This window comes from Schistocerca serialis, chromosome 5, assembly GCF_023864345.2.
Source record: "Schistocerca serialis cubense isolate TAMUIC-IGC-003099 chromosome 5, iqSchSeri2.2, whole genome shotgun sequence".
NCBI lineage: Eukaryota > Metazoa > Arthropoda > Insecta > Orthoptera > Acrididae > Schistocerca > Schistocerca serialis.
In genome coordinates, this window is record NC_064642.1 from 570330888 (window position 1) to 570347997 (window position 17110).

The 17110-nt window shown below is 38.2% G+C and overlaps 2 protein-coding genes across 4 annotated transcripts in view; one reads left to right on the plus strand and one right to left on the minus strand.

Moving 5' to 3' along the window:
• The window catches only part of LOC126482292 (uncharacterized), a 137762-nt gene extending 130277 nt beyond the window's left edge, over positions 1-7485 (plus strand). For 2 of the 3 annotated variants that reach the window (XM_050106292.1, XM_050106293.1), the window contains one exon: positions 7108-7485. In XM_050106292.1, coding sequence (XP_049962249.1) covers positions 7108-7242 — 135 coding nt within the window. In that variant the 3' untranslated portion in view covers positions 7243-7485. Of the gene's footprint in view, positions 1-850; positions 1236-7107 lie in introns of those variants that run through there. The other variant, XM_050106294.1, reaches the window with a different exon arrangement.
• Positions 1-17110, minus strand: part of LOC126482293 (CDAN1-interacting nuclease 1) — a 169149-nt gene that overhangs the window by 6673 nt on the left and 145366 nt on the right. The window lies entirely within an intron of this gene.

A 17110-nucleotide genomic window follows, 5' to 3' on the forward strand; every position in this document is an offset into this window, starting at 1 on the left:
CACCAATTCACAGCTTGGCAATCCCAGGTTCGCCTGTATCCAGCAAACAAATGCTGTGGCCCTGGGGGCAGATGGCATGCGGAAGACAAAGACTGTACATATGATATCAAAAAATAGATAAAATGAGTTGGGAAAAATAACATGAAATAAGGTCTTAACACATCGACTGCCAAACACATTGTGATGAATGTTTCACTGCCAGGCTGATGGGTGCACAGCATCAAGTGTGGGGCTCTGCTGCAGCCGCTGGTGGCCTTGTGGCAGTCAACGTGTTAAATAATGCTAGAAACACAAAGAAAGCAGAGCAGAAAAAGAAGTAAAACTTGATAAGAATAACGGTAACAATTTGTAACAGACCTTTAACTTGCAGTGATCTTCATCTGAATCAGAAGCTTTGCTGTAAATAATGACATTACAAACAGTTTCAGACTTCACCGTAAGAAAAAACTGTTTGCTGCTTCAAAAAAGAAAAATAAGTGTGTCAACACTGATCAAATAGCTATACATATTTTTTATTATTTTCTTTCAGAATCAGCAGTGGACAGTACATATGGAAAACTTAGTTTCTTAAGTGAAATTATTGTAGTTTTTATGTTGTAAATACCACTAAGTGTGGAAAATATGATGTGGTAACTGAAGTAACAAAGCAATATGCAAGTGATCATCATACAAATAGGTAAATTTCCCTTCTCCAAGCAGCAATAGTAATGGCACAGTAATATGCTGTCACTTAGAGAAAGTAAAGGAGAGTCCTGATATGAGATTTAATGAAGCAGGAGAGTTCTTATGTATGTAACATTTGTCAGTCCCTTGCTGTGATACTGAAACTCTTCTGTATGATTCCTTACAGATATGGAAGCATCCATAGATATCTTAACTTCTGAAGTTTCAGAAGGAATAGGGTCAGAGTTTTGTTTCATGAAGCTGTAATACATTTATGCAGCTGCCGCTGAGTCATCACAGCACCTAAAAGTGATGACAGCACATCTTGTATTTCCTATTAGTACTAGCTCAGTGCACTGAGTGTTCTTACCATTCTACTTTTTCTTTGTGAATAGAAAGTAAAGGTCATTACTGCACCATTTTGTTTACTTGACATCTTTGTGGTGTTGTTTGTTTTCCATGACCAAACAAGACATCATGGTCAGTGCTTTTTCTCTAATAAAGAAATAAACACAGCATACACAGTGCTCTAAATTACATTCTAAAAATATCTTCAAGTGATATGTACTGTATGTACTATATTAGAGGATGTATAAATTTTAACTGAGAATGTTTTAAACTGTAATTGTACATCTGAAAATAAAATGTGTGTCACTGTCCCATATGCTTTTTCGCATAATCATCCTACCCTTTTAGTACTAGTAGCCTACGACTCCGTGCAATCAAGATATCAACAACAAGCAAATATGTGGTAAGGTACTGATTCTCTCTCTCTCTGTCTCTCTCTCTCTCTCTCTGCTGCAAAGTTTGTTTCCATGTAGTTGTTACACAGAAAGCGGCCAGCTTGACCAAGGCCATTTCATGCTTAACTAGTTTCACAATAATGTATTTTGCATGGTTTTTAACAGTACTTGTCCTCACTTGTTGCTTAGCAGCAGTTTCGAAGTGCACCCTTTTGTCTGTTCAGAAAGCTGATCGCTCATTGCTTTATTACTTGCAGTTGAAATGAAATTTGTATAAAAATAATTTAAATTCTCTTTTGCTTTGGCTGTTAAATTGCTATCAATAAAATACTGTACATAAACCCTTGTTAATTGCAATGAGAAAAAGAAAACATTCACATGTAACAACCCTATTAGAGTGAATCTGCGATTCGACATGGTGTCATTATTAAAATCATAAAGAAGCTTGTTTACTGAGTGGAAAATTATAATGTATGAAAGTGAAGAGGAAGAAGACTACTACTCAGCAAACTGAAGTCGCAAGGTGGCCACAGTAGCAGCACCACCATGTTTACACCTGAGAAGCAGGGAGGGTAGGTAGAAAGAGCATACATTCCAGTACTCTTATAAGTGGAGCGCTGCAAGACTACCACTGAATGATGTGCCCATTTAGAACAATAACAAAAGCAGAATGTACAATATTTCTGACATTAGCTGCTCGAAACACTTCGATGGCAGTATCTGTAAGACTGCCTTCCCCCGTCATGTCGCTATTTTCCACTTCAGTGACTTGATTCATAGTCTGCTGTTCCAGTTGTGAATGATAATGCCACTCTGTTCAAATCTATACTGAATGATTTTATTATATTTTCAGTTTCCCCATCTGTCACAGTATCTCACCTCCAGTTGTCATCACGCACTTTTTCTGGCGTGGTACGCAGCCCTTCAAGTCGTCTAATGCCGCAACACTAAAAGCCTAATACCATAAAAACAAAAGCCATTTCACCAGGTGGGCTATAATCTGATTCCCAAATATTGAGGACGGGCGTGGGGGGTCGCGCAGGTTGAGGCATGGGCAAGGATTACATTGTTGCTGGTTCCAAGCTACAATTGCCGTATGTGCATACGTGGGCTCACCACTTGAAGAAAGCTTTCTTACAACAATATCTATGCAATTACAGAGACATTACGGCTAAGCATGTGGATTTATAACCATATTGCAATGTGTTGTATGTCTCTTTTTCATACTTACAAAGCACTGGAAGAAGTGTAAGTCAAACTAAGTGTCAAAGATTTCTACGACTAGCTGAAGACTGAATGCGAATGTTGGGTTTGAGGTCTCACATATGAGTGCAGACCAAGTCATACTTCAGGGTTCTAAAATGCAGCCGTGAATTAGCATGCAAATATTTTTTGAAGTCTCAGGTTAGTACTTGTATGCTCTGAAATACTGGTGGATAAGTGCTGTTCCAATAAAAGAAACAGTTCAATGTGATTTTTAACTCATTGTGATTGAAGGTTTGTGCTTTTATTTGTAATGAATACTTGCAGGTCAGGTTGATCATATTGAGATGGTTGCATAATGTCTGGGCCAATACAGCTCTCTGATTTGCTTCCAAACAGGTCACTTCCTAGTCTGTTGCATATTCATCCGGACACTTAGAAGTGGTAATTTGAGGATAGCAGTCATCATATGTTGCTCTTGACTTTGAGTGATGACTACGAGGCATATCTTAAGAGTTTTGTTTCCCACAATAATGGTTGAATGTTCAAATAACTTAACAGTGATGTACACAAGTACAGCGGGCAACTTCCACACTAGCAGTACTGCCCCTTTGCAACAGGAGACACAGTGAGGTCTAATACCCACCATTTGAAAGAGCATTCTTTTTCTCTCTACAAAATACTAGATTACCAAGCTTTCTTTGTTCCTGGAATGTCTATAATCACTTTCTCATACTTATTTTTCCCTGATAGGTCTACAGTCATTCAGTAAAGTTTCTCAAGCTAATTGATGTTTTGGAACAATATAAAATGTATGATTTTCTGAACTTGTTGTCATATGTATTGAAATTAAAAGCTTGCATTAATCCATGGTGGCTTTTGCATTACCAGACAATAAAAAACAGATATCATTATTGCCAATGTCCCCACCTTCAAACAGCCCAAAGCCATCTCCAGGAGGGGGATTTCTACATGTTCCCTGTACTGCTAGTTCATTCTTTTTCATTTCAGGCCTTTGATGTACTGAACAGAGATTCAGACGCTTCAAGTTTTGATGCAGCATGCAAGCTATTGTTTTAGTACTGCACACTGTGAAACCCATTTTGATGACTTGCGGATTTGAGGAACCACCCATCAGTGGCATACCACTACCACCTGAGTTCATAGAGTTTAGAAAAATTTCTTTGCTTGTTTTGATAAGCAATAAACATTTCTTTCATATAGCTTAGTGATAGTAATTTTCATTTCTGAAGATTTGTTTTATCAGTTGTAACAGAAACATTGCCCAACTACATCTACAATTACATCATGTCAGGACCCTCAAAAAAGTCCAACTACTTGAGTTCTCTCTCCATCAGAAAGAACTTTGTTTTGTGTTTTCCCTGAGTTGCTAGGATACCTTTTTCACTTTCTAACTGTTTTAACCAGCCTCTCGGAGACATAATTCTGCTGAGATTACTTTTGATAGAGCAACTCCTTGTGAGAATCTGAATTCTGACAGTATGAGTAGAAGTGTGCATTTTTTCTTTCAACTTTGACAGTAGCTGAGTATGATAAGAATAGACAATGTACTTCTGAAACTGCTGGCTGCTCTGACTCATCAAGATCAATGCTTAATAGTGGACACCACATGGCTGCTTATTTAGCTTTGTACCTGGTTAACTATTGCATTTGACATAGCGTTTTAAATCACAATTACTGACCATCTGAATTTTGAATGGTGCAACTCTAAAAGAACTCAAACTGTTGTTTAACAGATTATCACATGATCATTTCAGATATTGTACCCCACACTTTAGCGCCAATATTTATTGAACACAAACTTCGTATGATGATGGATTAAAATTGTCTAGTAGTCTATGAAACCAAACAATAATAGCTCTTGATGGAAATTAATGTAAACAATAGTTCCAGATTGAGTTTGATACAAGTCCAAGCACTACTGCTTTGTTATGGTGGAAAATACGCATGCATCATCCAAAGCTCTGTACAACACAAATCTAAATTGGTACAGATAAACGACAGTGGTTGTCATAGTTCACTTGTAGAGACAGTCAGATAACAGCAACTAATAGCAAATCAGCTGCTGGACAGTCTTACATTTGCCTGATACACTTCAGTTGACCGCACTGGACATGGTGATGTTACACAAGTCAACACTTCCATATTTCCCATTTGCACATCTGGTGGGGTTCAAATTTGTGATAAAAAATAAAGAAAAACTGTAGATTCGCTGCCAACAACAGTTCCTTTCATTCAGGAGAACAGTCTGCAGCCTTTTGCTGGAATCATAGGTCAGCAAATGGCAGCCTCCAAATTACTAAAGTACACTTTGGCAGGTCTTCTTCAAATGCTGAATACACAATATTTACAAAGCAACAGTGTAAAAAGTCACGTTAAAAAATAAATTGTGATTAAATTGTTTAAGTCAGTTTGTTTTTGTGTAACATGTTTCTGAAAAGTTGAAAAATTACAGAATAAAATTCATGTTTAATTTTTCATTCATAGCATATTGAACTTGTTTATGCATTTACTAGTTTTTCAACTATTTGTGTGATAGCAGAACATGAGTGCTTGGGGACCTACAGGGTGGCGACAATAATAATAATAATAATAAATGTGGAAATTTTATAGGCTGTAGAGAAAAATTCTTGTATCTCATAGGGGATGCCTGTTATAAATTTTAACTAACCATCATTTGAAAGATCAAACGGCAGTTAGTTCAAGTTTACACCATGCATCCCTTATGGGATACAAGAATTTTTCCTTCAATAAACAGTCTTCTACCAAAAGTACAAATGTAAAACTTTCAGGTTTTATAAGCAAGCTACCAAACAATTAGGTCAATATAGGGCAACTTGTATAATCAATCAAGTGAAAAAGGTTTCAGAAATTACTGCAACCAATTGCAACGGAAATTGGTTGCAGTAATTCCTGAAACCTTTAACAAGACTGTCACAGTGTTCCAAATCCAGAATGGATAAAAGTTTTAATGTGAAAAAGACCAAGCCAATTAAATTTGGGAAAAGTTTGCAGTATTAAAATATATTGTAAACTATTAGTGCTGCCTGCAGCAAAAATAGCGAATGTCATTACATAAAACTTACGGAGTATGCACAATGCAAGTAATTCAAGTATCTTGCCAAGTTTTGCAGCTTTACCACAATTGATCTCTGACGTACAGTTCTTCAAACTAGGCCAAAAGTCAGTTTGGGTGCTGAAGCCCTCAATTACAGTATTTTTCTTTAATCAATACTGTTATCCTGTCGTCTGCTTAGTGGAATATGTGTGGATAATTAAATAAAACTTTAACAATGTGTCCACATTGCCAAACCACATTATGTTAAGTAATGGCTCTGCAATGTCAGTGTGCAGAATTTCTGATCATTTATAGAGGTGGGCCAAGGCAAGTGCTGTGAAGATTTCACCTATCAAGTTGCGTACTATGAGCATTAAGGTGCCAGATTAACTCATGAGGAAGAGCTATTACATAAATGTAGTAAAAAATATCCTGACATATCAACCTTCTGTAAAAACTAGCCACCAAATCTTAAAGTAGACCAATGTAAACTTGTGCGCTTGTCCAAAATATAAATCAGTAGTAGTACTAACAACTGGATTTATGAGTCAGTCGTTTCATAAAAATATTTGGTTGTTATAACATTTGGATACATAGAGTGAAATGGTTGCACAGGCTCAGTTGTGGGTAAATCGTATGGCACAGGCTTGAATTTATTCGGTAGAACACAGAAACTGCAGTTTGTCTAGGAAATTGATTGCTTAAAAAGCATGTGTACAACTTATGATGAAGTATCACTCATGTTTTGTATGCACATCAGGTCTAGCTAACAGGAGACATTAAGAGTCTACAAAGATGGCCAGTGCAAATGGTCATGACTTTGTGGCATGCATCTTAGGGAAATGCAAAGAAATGTTGAAAATACTTCAAATGACAAACTACTTGATGGATGAAACTGTAGATCTTCCAAAAATCTACTTCAAAAATTCCAAGGACCAATTGTCCCAGCACAGTCTATGATTATTTTGCAGTCTCCTAAATAATATTCCTATGGAGACCATGAAGATGAAATTAAATTGTAACAATAAGAAATCTCTCTGCCTACATGCCAACCATAAGAAAATGAGTGCTTTATCTCAAGTGTAACATTTCCACCGATAATAAAACAATCTCAACTGATTCTATCTATTGACTATGCTGATATACTAACACCAGGAATGACATTTGGAGAATGCACAAATTGTGTTTCCCCACCTCTGTAAATAACTAGGGCAAATAAATTTCACCAAATACGCATGTGCAACCAAACACAAACACACAGAGAGAGAGAGAGAGAGAGAGAGAGAGAGAGAGAGAGAGAGAGGGGGGGGGGGGGCTGATTCAGTGAGAGTGAGATTTAAATACAAATGAAGTTGCACTGTGTATGATTTCTGTGTCATAATGAACATAATTATTTACTACAAATTTGTATTGTTTCAGAACTCGACAAACACTAGCAGCATCTGGATGACAGAGTACAAAGACAAGTACTGCAGTCAGTCAAAAATACAGATTCAACCTCGTAGACCTGTGTCATCACCAGCTCAGAGAGCAGTTTCATGGACAGTGAGATAATCATGAGATACATGGTAACAACATGCTCATTTTATGTGTGTACATGAAATGATATGAAGATAATAGCTTCGGCAGAGAATGAGATACCTAAAGAAATTAAGCCTTGGACAATATGCACGGTTTTCTTATGCAATTGGTCTGGTCATTGGAGTAGATTGATTGTGTGCTGGAAATTTAGTGTTTTGTCAGACATTGTTATTTGCCTCCATCTCGAGGGCAGTTCTGTTTCTAGAATAAAAATTATGAGAGTTAATGAAGTTTGTAGTTCTTTTCAATAGGGTTTTGGCTTCCATGGTGAATTCTCAGTTCTTTTCTTGAATTAAACAATGATTTTTGAGTACCTCGGTTGTTGTAGCCTAAATTATTGGCATATTAAACACATCTCAAAAGTAAGCACCAGCTGACTAGAAAATACATCAGACTGTAGTGTTAAGGGTGTATGGTGTTTGATTATGATATGTTCCTCTCCACACACTTTACATTACAAGTAAATTGCAGTCACTGTTCTTAAAGTTAATTGCTTGAGTGGACCTGCTACACAGTGCCACAAAAGCGTGTCATGAGACTTCTCCTTTTGCAGCTGGGGTGAGTGCTGAACGAGAGCTCTGGTCTATATATGCTACTGAAGTGACGTAATCAGGTTTGGAGTAACTCTTCTGTTTATAGCAACAACATTTCGACTGTACAGTTACTTTTACAAATGCAGGTGACACATATTGCTCACAACCTATAGCTCTCAATAGATCACAATATATATGTGTAATGCTCATCACAATTCTTCAGTTGTTCCATCATTTACATTCTGGTAGAAACGCATCTTGTTGATATGACTTCCTTTTGCATCTATATGGGACGTTCCATACTTAATAACTACCTATACTACGTTTTCAATTTCCATGAACATCTTTCATCCACGTAAGAGTAGTGGAACATGTTATGCTATGGAAACCCATGTTACAGCATATCTTGCACAGTAACATCTCAAATTCCCCAGGCTCAAGTACATATACTGATGAGGTTTTCTCTTGGTATGACAGCAAATTAAAAAAAGTGTAAAGGTGAATTACACACAAACTAGCAGGGAGTGTCCCGATTTATTTACAACAAGAGATCTATATCCATGGGCATCACTACAAAAGACTGAGACAGGACAAGGCATCATGGAAGTTGCATGAGTCACCATGGGAGTGGAGGGTCCATCAGGGATGACGAAACCAGCAGCTGCTGACAACCAGATCCAACTTGGGTTGGTCTGAACTTGCAGGCCCATGCCACTTGGAAGGGGGAGACCTTGGTGATGATATGTACCAGAGGTGGCTGCAGGATGTCCAAGAGGGTGAGGCGAAGAGCATCCATGAAGCTGCTCGGCAGCTTTCAATTGCGGTGGCCCTGGAAGTTATTACAAACTACAGAGGGTTTAAGGTGTAATGTTAGACATTGTTTCTACTTGGGTGGTAACTGCGACCTGGTCCTTTGTTGAAGCAAGTCCATTAGCCGAAGGTATGAACCCCCAATATGTCAAGGATACTTGCATGGCATGAAAGAACATTTGTGCAAGTTTAATTTGAACCCCTTTTGTGACAGCCTCTGGATCAATAGCTCAAAACTGTAAAGGTGGATTGGTCCTCTGTAGCTAAGGTATGTGGTATGGTTGGAAATACCATGTAGTAACTAATTGCTACAACATACCTCTGGGCTGGAGGCAATTACATGAGCTTGAACTACTAGCATTACTCCCATTATAGACAGAGGTGATTTCCTCAAGGCATAGGTCCTCACTTCCATGTCAGTGGTAACGAACACTATAATAGCCCTGATTAGAAAGTGTGTGTAATTCCGCACACACAGACATTTAAAATTACAATTTGGAGGACTACTTTGCTTAAGTTTGATTGAGACCCTTTATCCATAGCCACAATTCTAAACTGGCTGCAATAATATGTTTCTTTGTCAACAAATGTTTTTGTAATAAAGAAAAAATTCTAGGCAATGCAGATTCTTCTGGATTAGTTAATGGCTCTAGTTTCTGAATTAGATGATACAGTTCAGGATTTTGTGACAAGAACATAGCCCTTTGCCTTCCTGCATCAGAAATTTCACTAGTTGAATATGTAATTGCAGTCATTGGCGGTAAGCATCCCATTTTGTATTCCATTTATTAAATGGTGGAAAATTGTAGCTGTGTGTTGTAGGAGATGTTACTGCTACATATGCTAACAGTTGCACTGTGTGTAATATAGCTGTCATTATGTTCTAAAAACCCGTGGTTTGCATTAATATTATGTTTCATGATTGAAAAAGTTGCTCTTTTGCATGATTAAAAAAATGTTCAAGGTTTGATTGATGCATTATGGATTCCATTCTCAACACTACTCACCCTAGGTTATTGAAAGCAAGAGGTACATACAAGATGTTCCTTGGAAACAGTGCAAGGTAACTTAAGTCCACGTTCTGGAGTGAAGTCCAGACCACATATTGATACATCTAGGTATATTATTCTTAAAAGTCAGTAAAGTAATGATTCAGCAATAAGCACAGGAACCTTTACATCCTTCAGAGTGTTTGTATTAAGGTTTAGGTATTTCACAATTTGTAGTGGATTAATGATGTGATGTCATGTATGAAGGAACACTTTTTAAAATTCTGTTTTTTGCTGATACTGTATGCTCAGGGTTTAATGTTTTATTGATGACAATGTCACTAAAGATGGAGCACAGGCTTGGGTCTGGTGAGAAATTATCTATATCTGTTTCAAATCAACTTGCTTGGTATTTGTCTCGAGTAATTCAGGGAAATAACAGAAAAAAACTGTTTATGATTTTGTTAGCCCATACTGGGCAAAATTTTGCTGAAGGGACAACACCCAGAGTCATATTAATTTGTATATTCAGTGAAACCAGATGATGACAACTGTAGTCATTTGCATTTTAGAGCACTTAGTTAATTATTTCATGTTTCTCCGTAATGTAGTTACTCGTATGCTGTTCCTCTAGCAGCTGAGTCATGTTGTCTCTGGTGAATATGGATATAGCATCATCTACTGCAATCGGTATTGGTCTGCTGGGCTGAAGATGGAGGTATGTTCACCATTTCATAAAAACATCAAGTAGGCCTCTGAAAGTGGTGTGTGCTCACAAATCATGCCAGTGAGTCAGCCTGTGAATAACTGAAGTTATTCACCCCAGTGGGCGGTGATGCGCACTTACTTCTGAGACAGCTGTGTGATAGGGAACCTGGCAGATCAGCAATGAGTGACATCAGATAGATCATAAAATCACTTCTTGTTGTGCAATCCTTTTAAGTTATTTGGTCAGCCCTCTTCTGCATCTTCTAGACACCAGTGTCAGTGTTCGGCCATTCTGTGTAACTGGTCATCATCAATATGATTTTGCATCAGTGATGGAGGCCATTACAGGTCATTCAGGTTTCTCATTTTCTCCCTGTTTATTGGTAAATTCTAATTCTCTTTGACCTCCACAATTCATTAAACTTTACCGAAGCCACTCTGGACAATATTACACAGCAGTGGGTATACAGCAAAAAAAAGAAGAGTGTGGGCTTTAATTGTTGATCACCAGGCTATTTGAGCAGTCCACAACTTCTAGTCTTGTGATATCAACTTTCACTTAAAAAAACACCATCACAATCTGAATTTGAAAGAACTCATGGGGAACTGAACCACTGTTCTCCCAAATGTGAATCCAGTATCCCATTCTGTGCATTAACTACTGTATTTATTTCTCTCTCATATTCTTCTTCTAACTTGCCAAATAAACTGCACAGTTTATATATCCCTTGTCAATCTGTGAAATTGCACATTTGTCAAATTGAAAGCTGCTACTGGCTAACACTCACTATCATGTTCCTCCACCCCATGCATAGTAAAATGCTTAGATCCTCCTCAGCATGCTGTCCATAAGGTGTTGATAGACTGCTGCTCAAACCTGACCTATTGTCTCACGGTGATCCTCCTGTTTGTTTGAAGGAGTGTTCCTATGTTGATGCATTGCAAGTTTCATCTGGTCTCATGCATGCTCACTTGTGACAGCAGATACACATGCCATTCCATTCACCTCTGGGGGCAGATGGTCACAAGTTGGATGGTGTGTAATCATGCATCATTATACTGAAAGACAAATGGATGACTGAAAAGTTGTATGTAGAGTTGGACAATGGGTTGAAGGGCCCTATCTCGATATTGCACAGTCATAAATTACCTTCTGTAGCAATGAGAGGCTTGTGGAATCTGTACATGACACTGGCCACAACATGAATAACCCATCTCCATGCTAAATTTGTTCGACTTCATGTCTGGGACATGTAGTGGTGCCTGTCCATTTCTTCTATGATGATCTTCAGGTATCAGACATATGCTGCAGTCATAGATGAAGAGAACCAAACACTGTTTCTGTAGTTTCCTTTCCAGGTGTCTCCTTGCCTACCTTCTTTGTTCACCGCAGTGCTGGGGGTTTGTAGTGTTGTTCACAATGTGCACCGAGTGAGGTGGCGCAGTGGTTAGCACACTGGACTCGCATTCGGGAGGACGACGGTTCAATCCCGTCTCCGGCCATCCTGATTTAGGTTTTCCGTGATTTCCCTAAATCGCTTCAGGCAAATGCCGGGATGGTTCCTAGGAAAGGGCACGGCCGATTTCCTTCTCCATCCTTCCCTCACCCGAGCTTGCGCTCCGTCTCTAATGACCTCGTTGTCGACGGGACGTTAAACACTATTATCATCCTCCTCCTCCTCACAATGTGCACAACAGAGGTGTAGCTGATCACGTGGAGGTAGATGCATAGTCAGTTGCTTATAAAAAGGCAGCTCACAGTTCTGTTGCACTCCACTTGCGATGACTATGAGTTATTAATTTGTAGGTAATGGTCATCAGCTGGTGTTATTGATCATGACAACTGCTACAAAAAAGATCTTCAATATTTTATGTCTCACAATAGCAGCTGAATCTTAGAATGTACGCCAATTCATCACACAACTTCCCATACAGACAATGCTTCTTGCTTAAAGTGACAATGTTTGCACAGCCTAAAAAGCTATTACCCTTTGAGGTATACTGACCTATTCAGAACTGTACACAAGCTGCATTGTATCATTCATGGCTGGACATGAAGCACATTGTACTAAATTGCACTGGGAATCCAGGTTCACATTTCCACTGCACTGATGGCTGTACACGGCAACTGCTTATGGCAAAAAAAGTACTGAGGAAGAGCTTTTGAGATTTCCAATTTAAAAAAGTAGAAGAGGAGGAGCACTATGCAAATCAAGAGGGTGGTGCAAAAAATGTTTTGAGCCTTTTATTTCAGACTGCTGTAATACCTGTTCACTATCACAAATGAAGCCGCTCTTTTGAAATGCCTGAGCTCCTCCATGCCATACTTTTATGCTTGCTCATTTTACATGAAGCACATAAAATGACTGGTTCAGTAATGATAATGTATTCCTTACCATTGGCATATGTTCCTTGGTTTACATCAGCAGATTTTCTGAGGTCTTTTCCATTGTTTATCTATGCTCCTCATTAAAAACTGCACTCTTGCAATTTTTATTTTGATTTTTCTGTGCATACATAGATATCACAGTTATATCTTGCTTGCTTTGACTCTTTCTGCAGTACTCCTGGGATATTTACCTTTTGTATACATTTAATGTGGAGTACAGCCTACATTGTAGTGCTGAGTTATGTTAAACATAAAACTTGTATAGGGCAACCACTTGCCCAACAACTCTCATCTCCAGTGAGAAAATATCCTCAGATGCACAACTGGATTATGGACAGTAAGCTACAACATGCACCTCATTAACTGCTAATATTTTACAGGCTCTCTCAAAAAAGTCACATAGGAAATTAGAAAACTTGTCTGTCGGCAAAACTGATGAAATGCAATATTTCAATGTCACGGTGACAGCTGTTATCTCTGTTCAGTTTGGCAAAATCAAAAGTGATGTTGCTTGGTAGTAGTGGAACTCTTTACCAGTTTCTTCAAGATAGTGCTAAGTTCTCTGTATACCAACTACACCCACACAGGAAACAATGGTAAAGCAAAACGTGACGAATAGAATGTTCCGCAGTTTACACAACTGCGCACATAGTGGAAGTTGGAACCTTCATTTCCACAGCTCTATTCTAATCTGGTCATAGGCATATCCTACACTACCAGAGCCAGGGCAACCTGTGAAAGTCATGCACTGCTTTTAAGTGAACATTACCACCAATCAACTGTCCACATAAATGAATGGCCAGCACTAAATGGTGACCAAGAGCAGAATTGACCACCCAGTGGTGGAAAACAGTGCTGAGCACTGTAGTTACTATATTTACGGTGCACAGTGGAATTAGGTTGGGTTACTACTGCAAACTTGGTGTACACTAACATTCAAACAATGGGCCTGCAACTATCTGATGTGGCCGACAGTGTGTGAGGTCTGGAGGCCATCAGCGATGAAGTTCATCTTTTGCTACTCCTCTTCCAATCAAATGTTCCAGACCTCACATCTTGTGAATTTTATCTGTGGTATCACATAAAAGACCTTGTTTTTATCCCCCATATGCCTGACACTCTCGAAAGTTTGCGACATTGCATTGTTGTTGAAGCTGTGACTTCGATAACAAGAGACCAGCTGCTTTGTGTGTAGCAGGAAATGAACCACAGTTGTGATATTTGTCATGTAACACATAGTGCTCACACTTAATGTGTAAACATTTGAATTTTTATCTTTCCAGGAATGTTGGAATTGTGTTTCTATCTTTTGTGGTTTGGAAGCAATAGATGTTTGAAATCAGTTCCTTCTTTTTGAATAGTCCTGTACTTTTCAGTTTTATGTTTACACTGTGTTAGTTTTTTTCAGTTAACCCAATGACTTTTTCCCCAAGGTCAACCCTACATTTACCATTTAAATTTAAGAAACTCGGCATCTTTTGTCTTATACACTTTTCTCAAAATTATATTTATAAATCTTACCTTACTATTTATTGACATGATAAGGACTGAAGATAATACTGTTTTAGAAATTTTTATTGGTGTGATGTACACAAAAAAATCAGGTGTTTGCAACACCATAAAACATTTCTCACACTTATACTCAGTATTGCTTTTCTTCCTCCTTGCTTTGGACACTACAGAATTTCTGGTGGGTGTTTCCTTGATGGTCTTTGGAGGGTGGGGTGGGGGGAATAAATCTAACAAACCGTGCCCAATTTGCTGCTTGCAGTCTAACAGGAAATTCCAAATTGGGGCCGCCCACATCTAGGGTAGCCTGGCTATTATGTCCTCAGCCAGCTGAATTCTAAACTGATTGAACAAGATTTTTTCCTGGAACTTTGTTCAGTATGATATTTGAATTGAAAATCCCAGTGTCAATCAGGTAAAAAAAAATTTTCTCATATCCTTCGACATATCTTCTCATGGTCCTGTCTGTTAACTGCGTGCATTGAATTTTTATATTGTGTAACTGTTTGGGGCTTCTGGAGTGGGGTTTTGGTTTTCGTATCAGTTTTTCCTGTTGCTGTCATATTGACATCTATGTATATAGTGTGCATAACACTTACTTATTTTTTATCCCTGCAGTTTACACCCATGAGCTGGTGTGAAAATAACACAAGAATCTCTTCTTTTTTTTTTTTTTTTTTTTTAGCTTAGATTCCTGGAACTGGTCTGGCATATTTCACCTTGTGAATCCAACTGTTCCTTTGGCATTTGTGCCCCTTTCAGTGAGCCTCACAAACAATGACAGGGGAATGTACCAGTTGTCAACATATACTGTGTGACAACTGTCCAAATACAGCTGTATGAGGACCGTAACAGCTTCAGTAATTGGGCTTTCTTTACTGCTTACCTCAGGTTTTTTTTTCCCTGTATAAATATCAAATCTTAAACAGGAGCCACTATATGACTCATTCCAAAATGTGCCATTTTTTGAGAATTTAACTGGATGCAGCAGAGTCTACCTCTGAATTTTCATGTAGATTTGATCAACTGCAATATTTTCTTCAGGGCAATAAACACTTTGGAAATTGAATTTCAGATGGTCAATAAACAGGTTAAAATTTGTTCAGGCTGTTTGCAGGATCAACATTTTCATTATTTACAAAATGAAGGAACTTGGAAAGCTACAAGAATCTTCTATAAGGCATAAGAAAGTAACATGAATTGGTTTTTTTTTATGGACTAGTATGCCTGAAGTGTTGGCTTCTTCACATGTTCCACAAGAATGCATAAAGAGAAATTTGCTTGAATTTCATCTGATGTAGTAGGGAACCAAGCACTGGCTGATTTCAAAGTAGAATTTTTTTGTAACAATCTGCTGTGTATCTATTTGTTTACTGATCCAGTCTCCCAAAAAGATACATGAATCATTTTTCTGTACCTATCTAAAGGTGTTAGTTGTTGAGAGAGTTCTCTTTGAACCATAGGTTTGATCCCACTAGAACCAGAAAATTAAGTTTTGTAACATTTACTTTGATATATTCCTCATATCTGTTTTTCTGCCTTCTGTTTTTTAGCAACGCTCTCACCTGTTGCTGCAACATCACTCTCACTATCTGTTCCATTTGCCTCACTGTCATCACTAGTATCATTTACCACACTGTCTTCTTTATCAGGACTATCAGAAATATAACTTTCAGAAACATCACTGCCACTTTTATTTGACAGACTTCCTATTTCTTCATCTGAGAGAAACTTTTTACATTACGGCATTACTTGCTGCTACACAGCTGGTGAAAAACCTTGAAAACAATTGCTTATTGGAAGAAATCGAGTGTGTTATACACCACTTCAGAGATCGATTTCTCAAGTTTCAATGGTGCATAATATGTCTTGCCATATATTGACAGAAAAGAAGAAACACTAAGAAGCAGCTATAGTTGCTCGGCACGTCTCACAGCCAGCAATGAAACCTGCAGCTGGCTGTATAAGCCGAAGGGTTAAAAAGAGTTTGACTATTGTTGCTTGATCGTGGATAGAGCTATTGGCCATCTTTTGTTTCAGATATCTGTGGACTTCTTTTAATTTAAACTTTCTTGCTTTTATTTACTATGAGCCTCCTTTCTTCTGTCCATTTCTTGCCAGTTTTTAACATTAGTGGTATGTTCTAAGATTCTTCCTGAAAAGGCAATGTTCCTGGATGTCTTCATTTGTGATTTACACTCCTTGAAGAGAGAGTTCAGCCTTGCAGAAGAGACCCTTAGTATTTTTATCCAACAAAAAGGCAAAAATATAGTGGGTAATTATCTGGCCCATTCATATTATTTGACCATAGATAGCACTCCTCCTCCGAATAGCGTCTATCAAGTCTTCCAAATACAAATATATTTCATGATTGTGGCATACTCTGCATCATTTTCTCTTGTTGGGCCTCAGGTCTAGACCTCACCTATTCATTGTGTGGTATTTTGATGCTTACAGTGTTTTGGATGAATGATTGTGCAGTAGAGCCAGAGAGCATGGCATTAAATAAAATTGACCTCTCATTGTTGATACGCTACTTTCGTCTGCACCCTTGACATGGAGTCTAATTTTTTCAGCAATGCTCAGTTCTATCCACACTTCTAGGTACTTTAACTGTTATAAATGTCCGATTTTTCCCTGATCTACTTCTAATTTTCTGAGCACTTGCTTGATGTTTGTTATAAATTAGGAAGTCAGTTGTCATGTCTATGCTCCTAAAAGCTGTTCTGGCCCCATCTTTGACCTCTATAGTCTTCACACCACTCGCAGATTCTTTTCTCCAGCGCACAGGTAATAATAAATGTGAGAGCCCTTCTACTTGTCTGAGGTCCACTCTGGCCTTGTTTTGTTGTCTCCTTAACTGTTTCAGCCAGGGCTACTCTCAGCTGGTTTTAAGTTTTTCT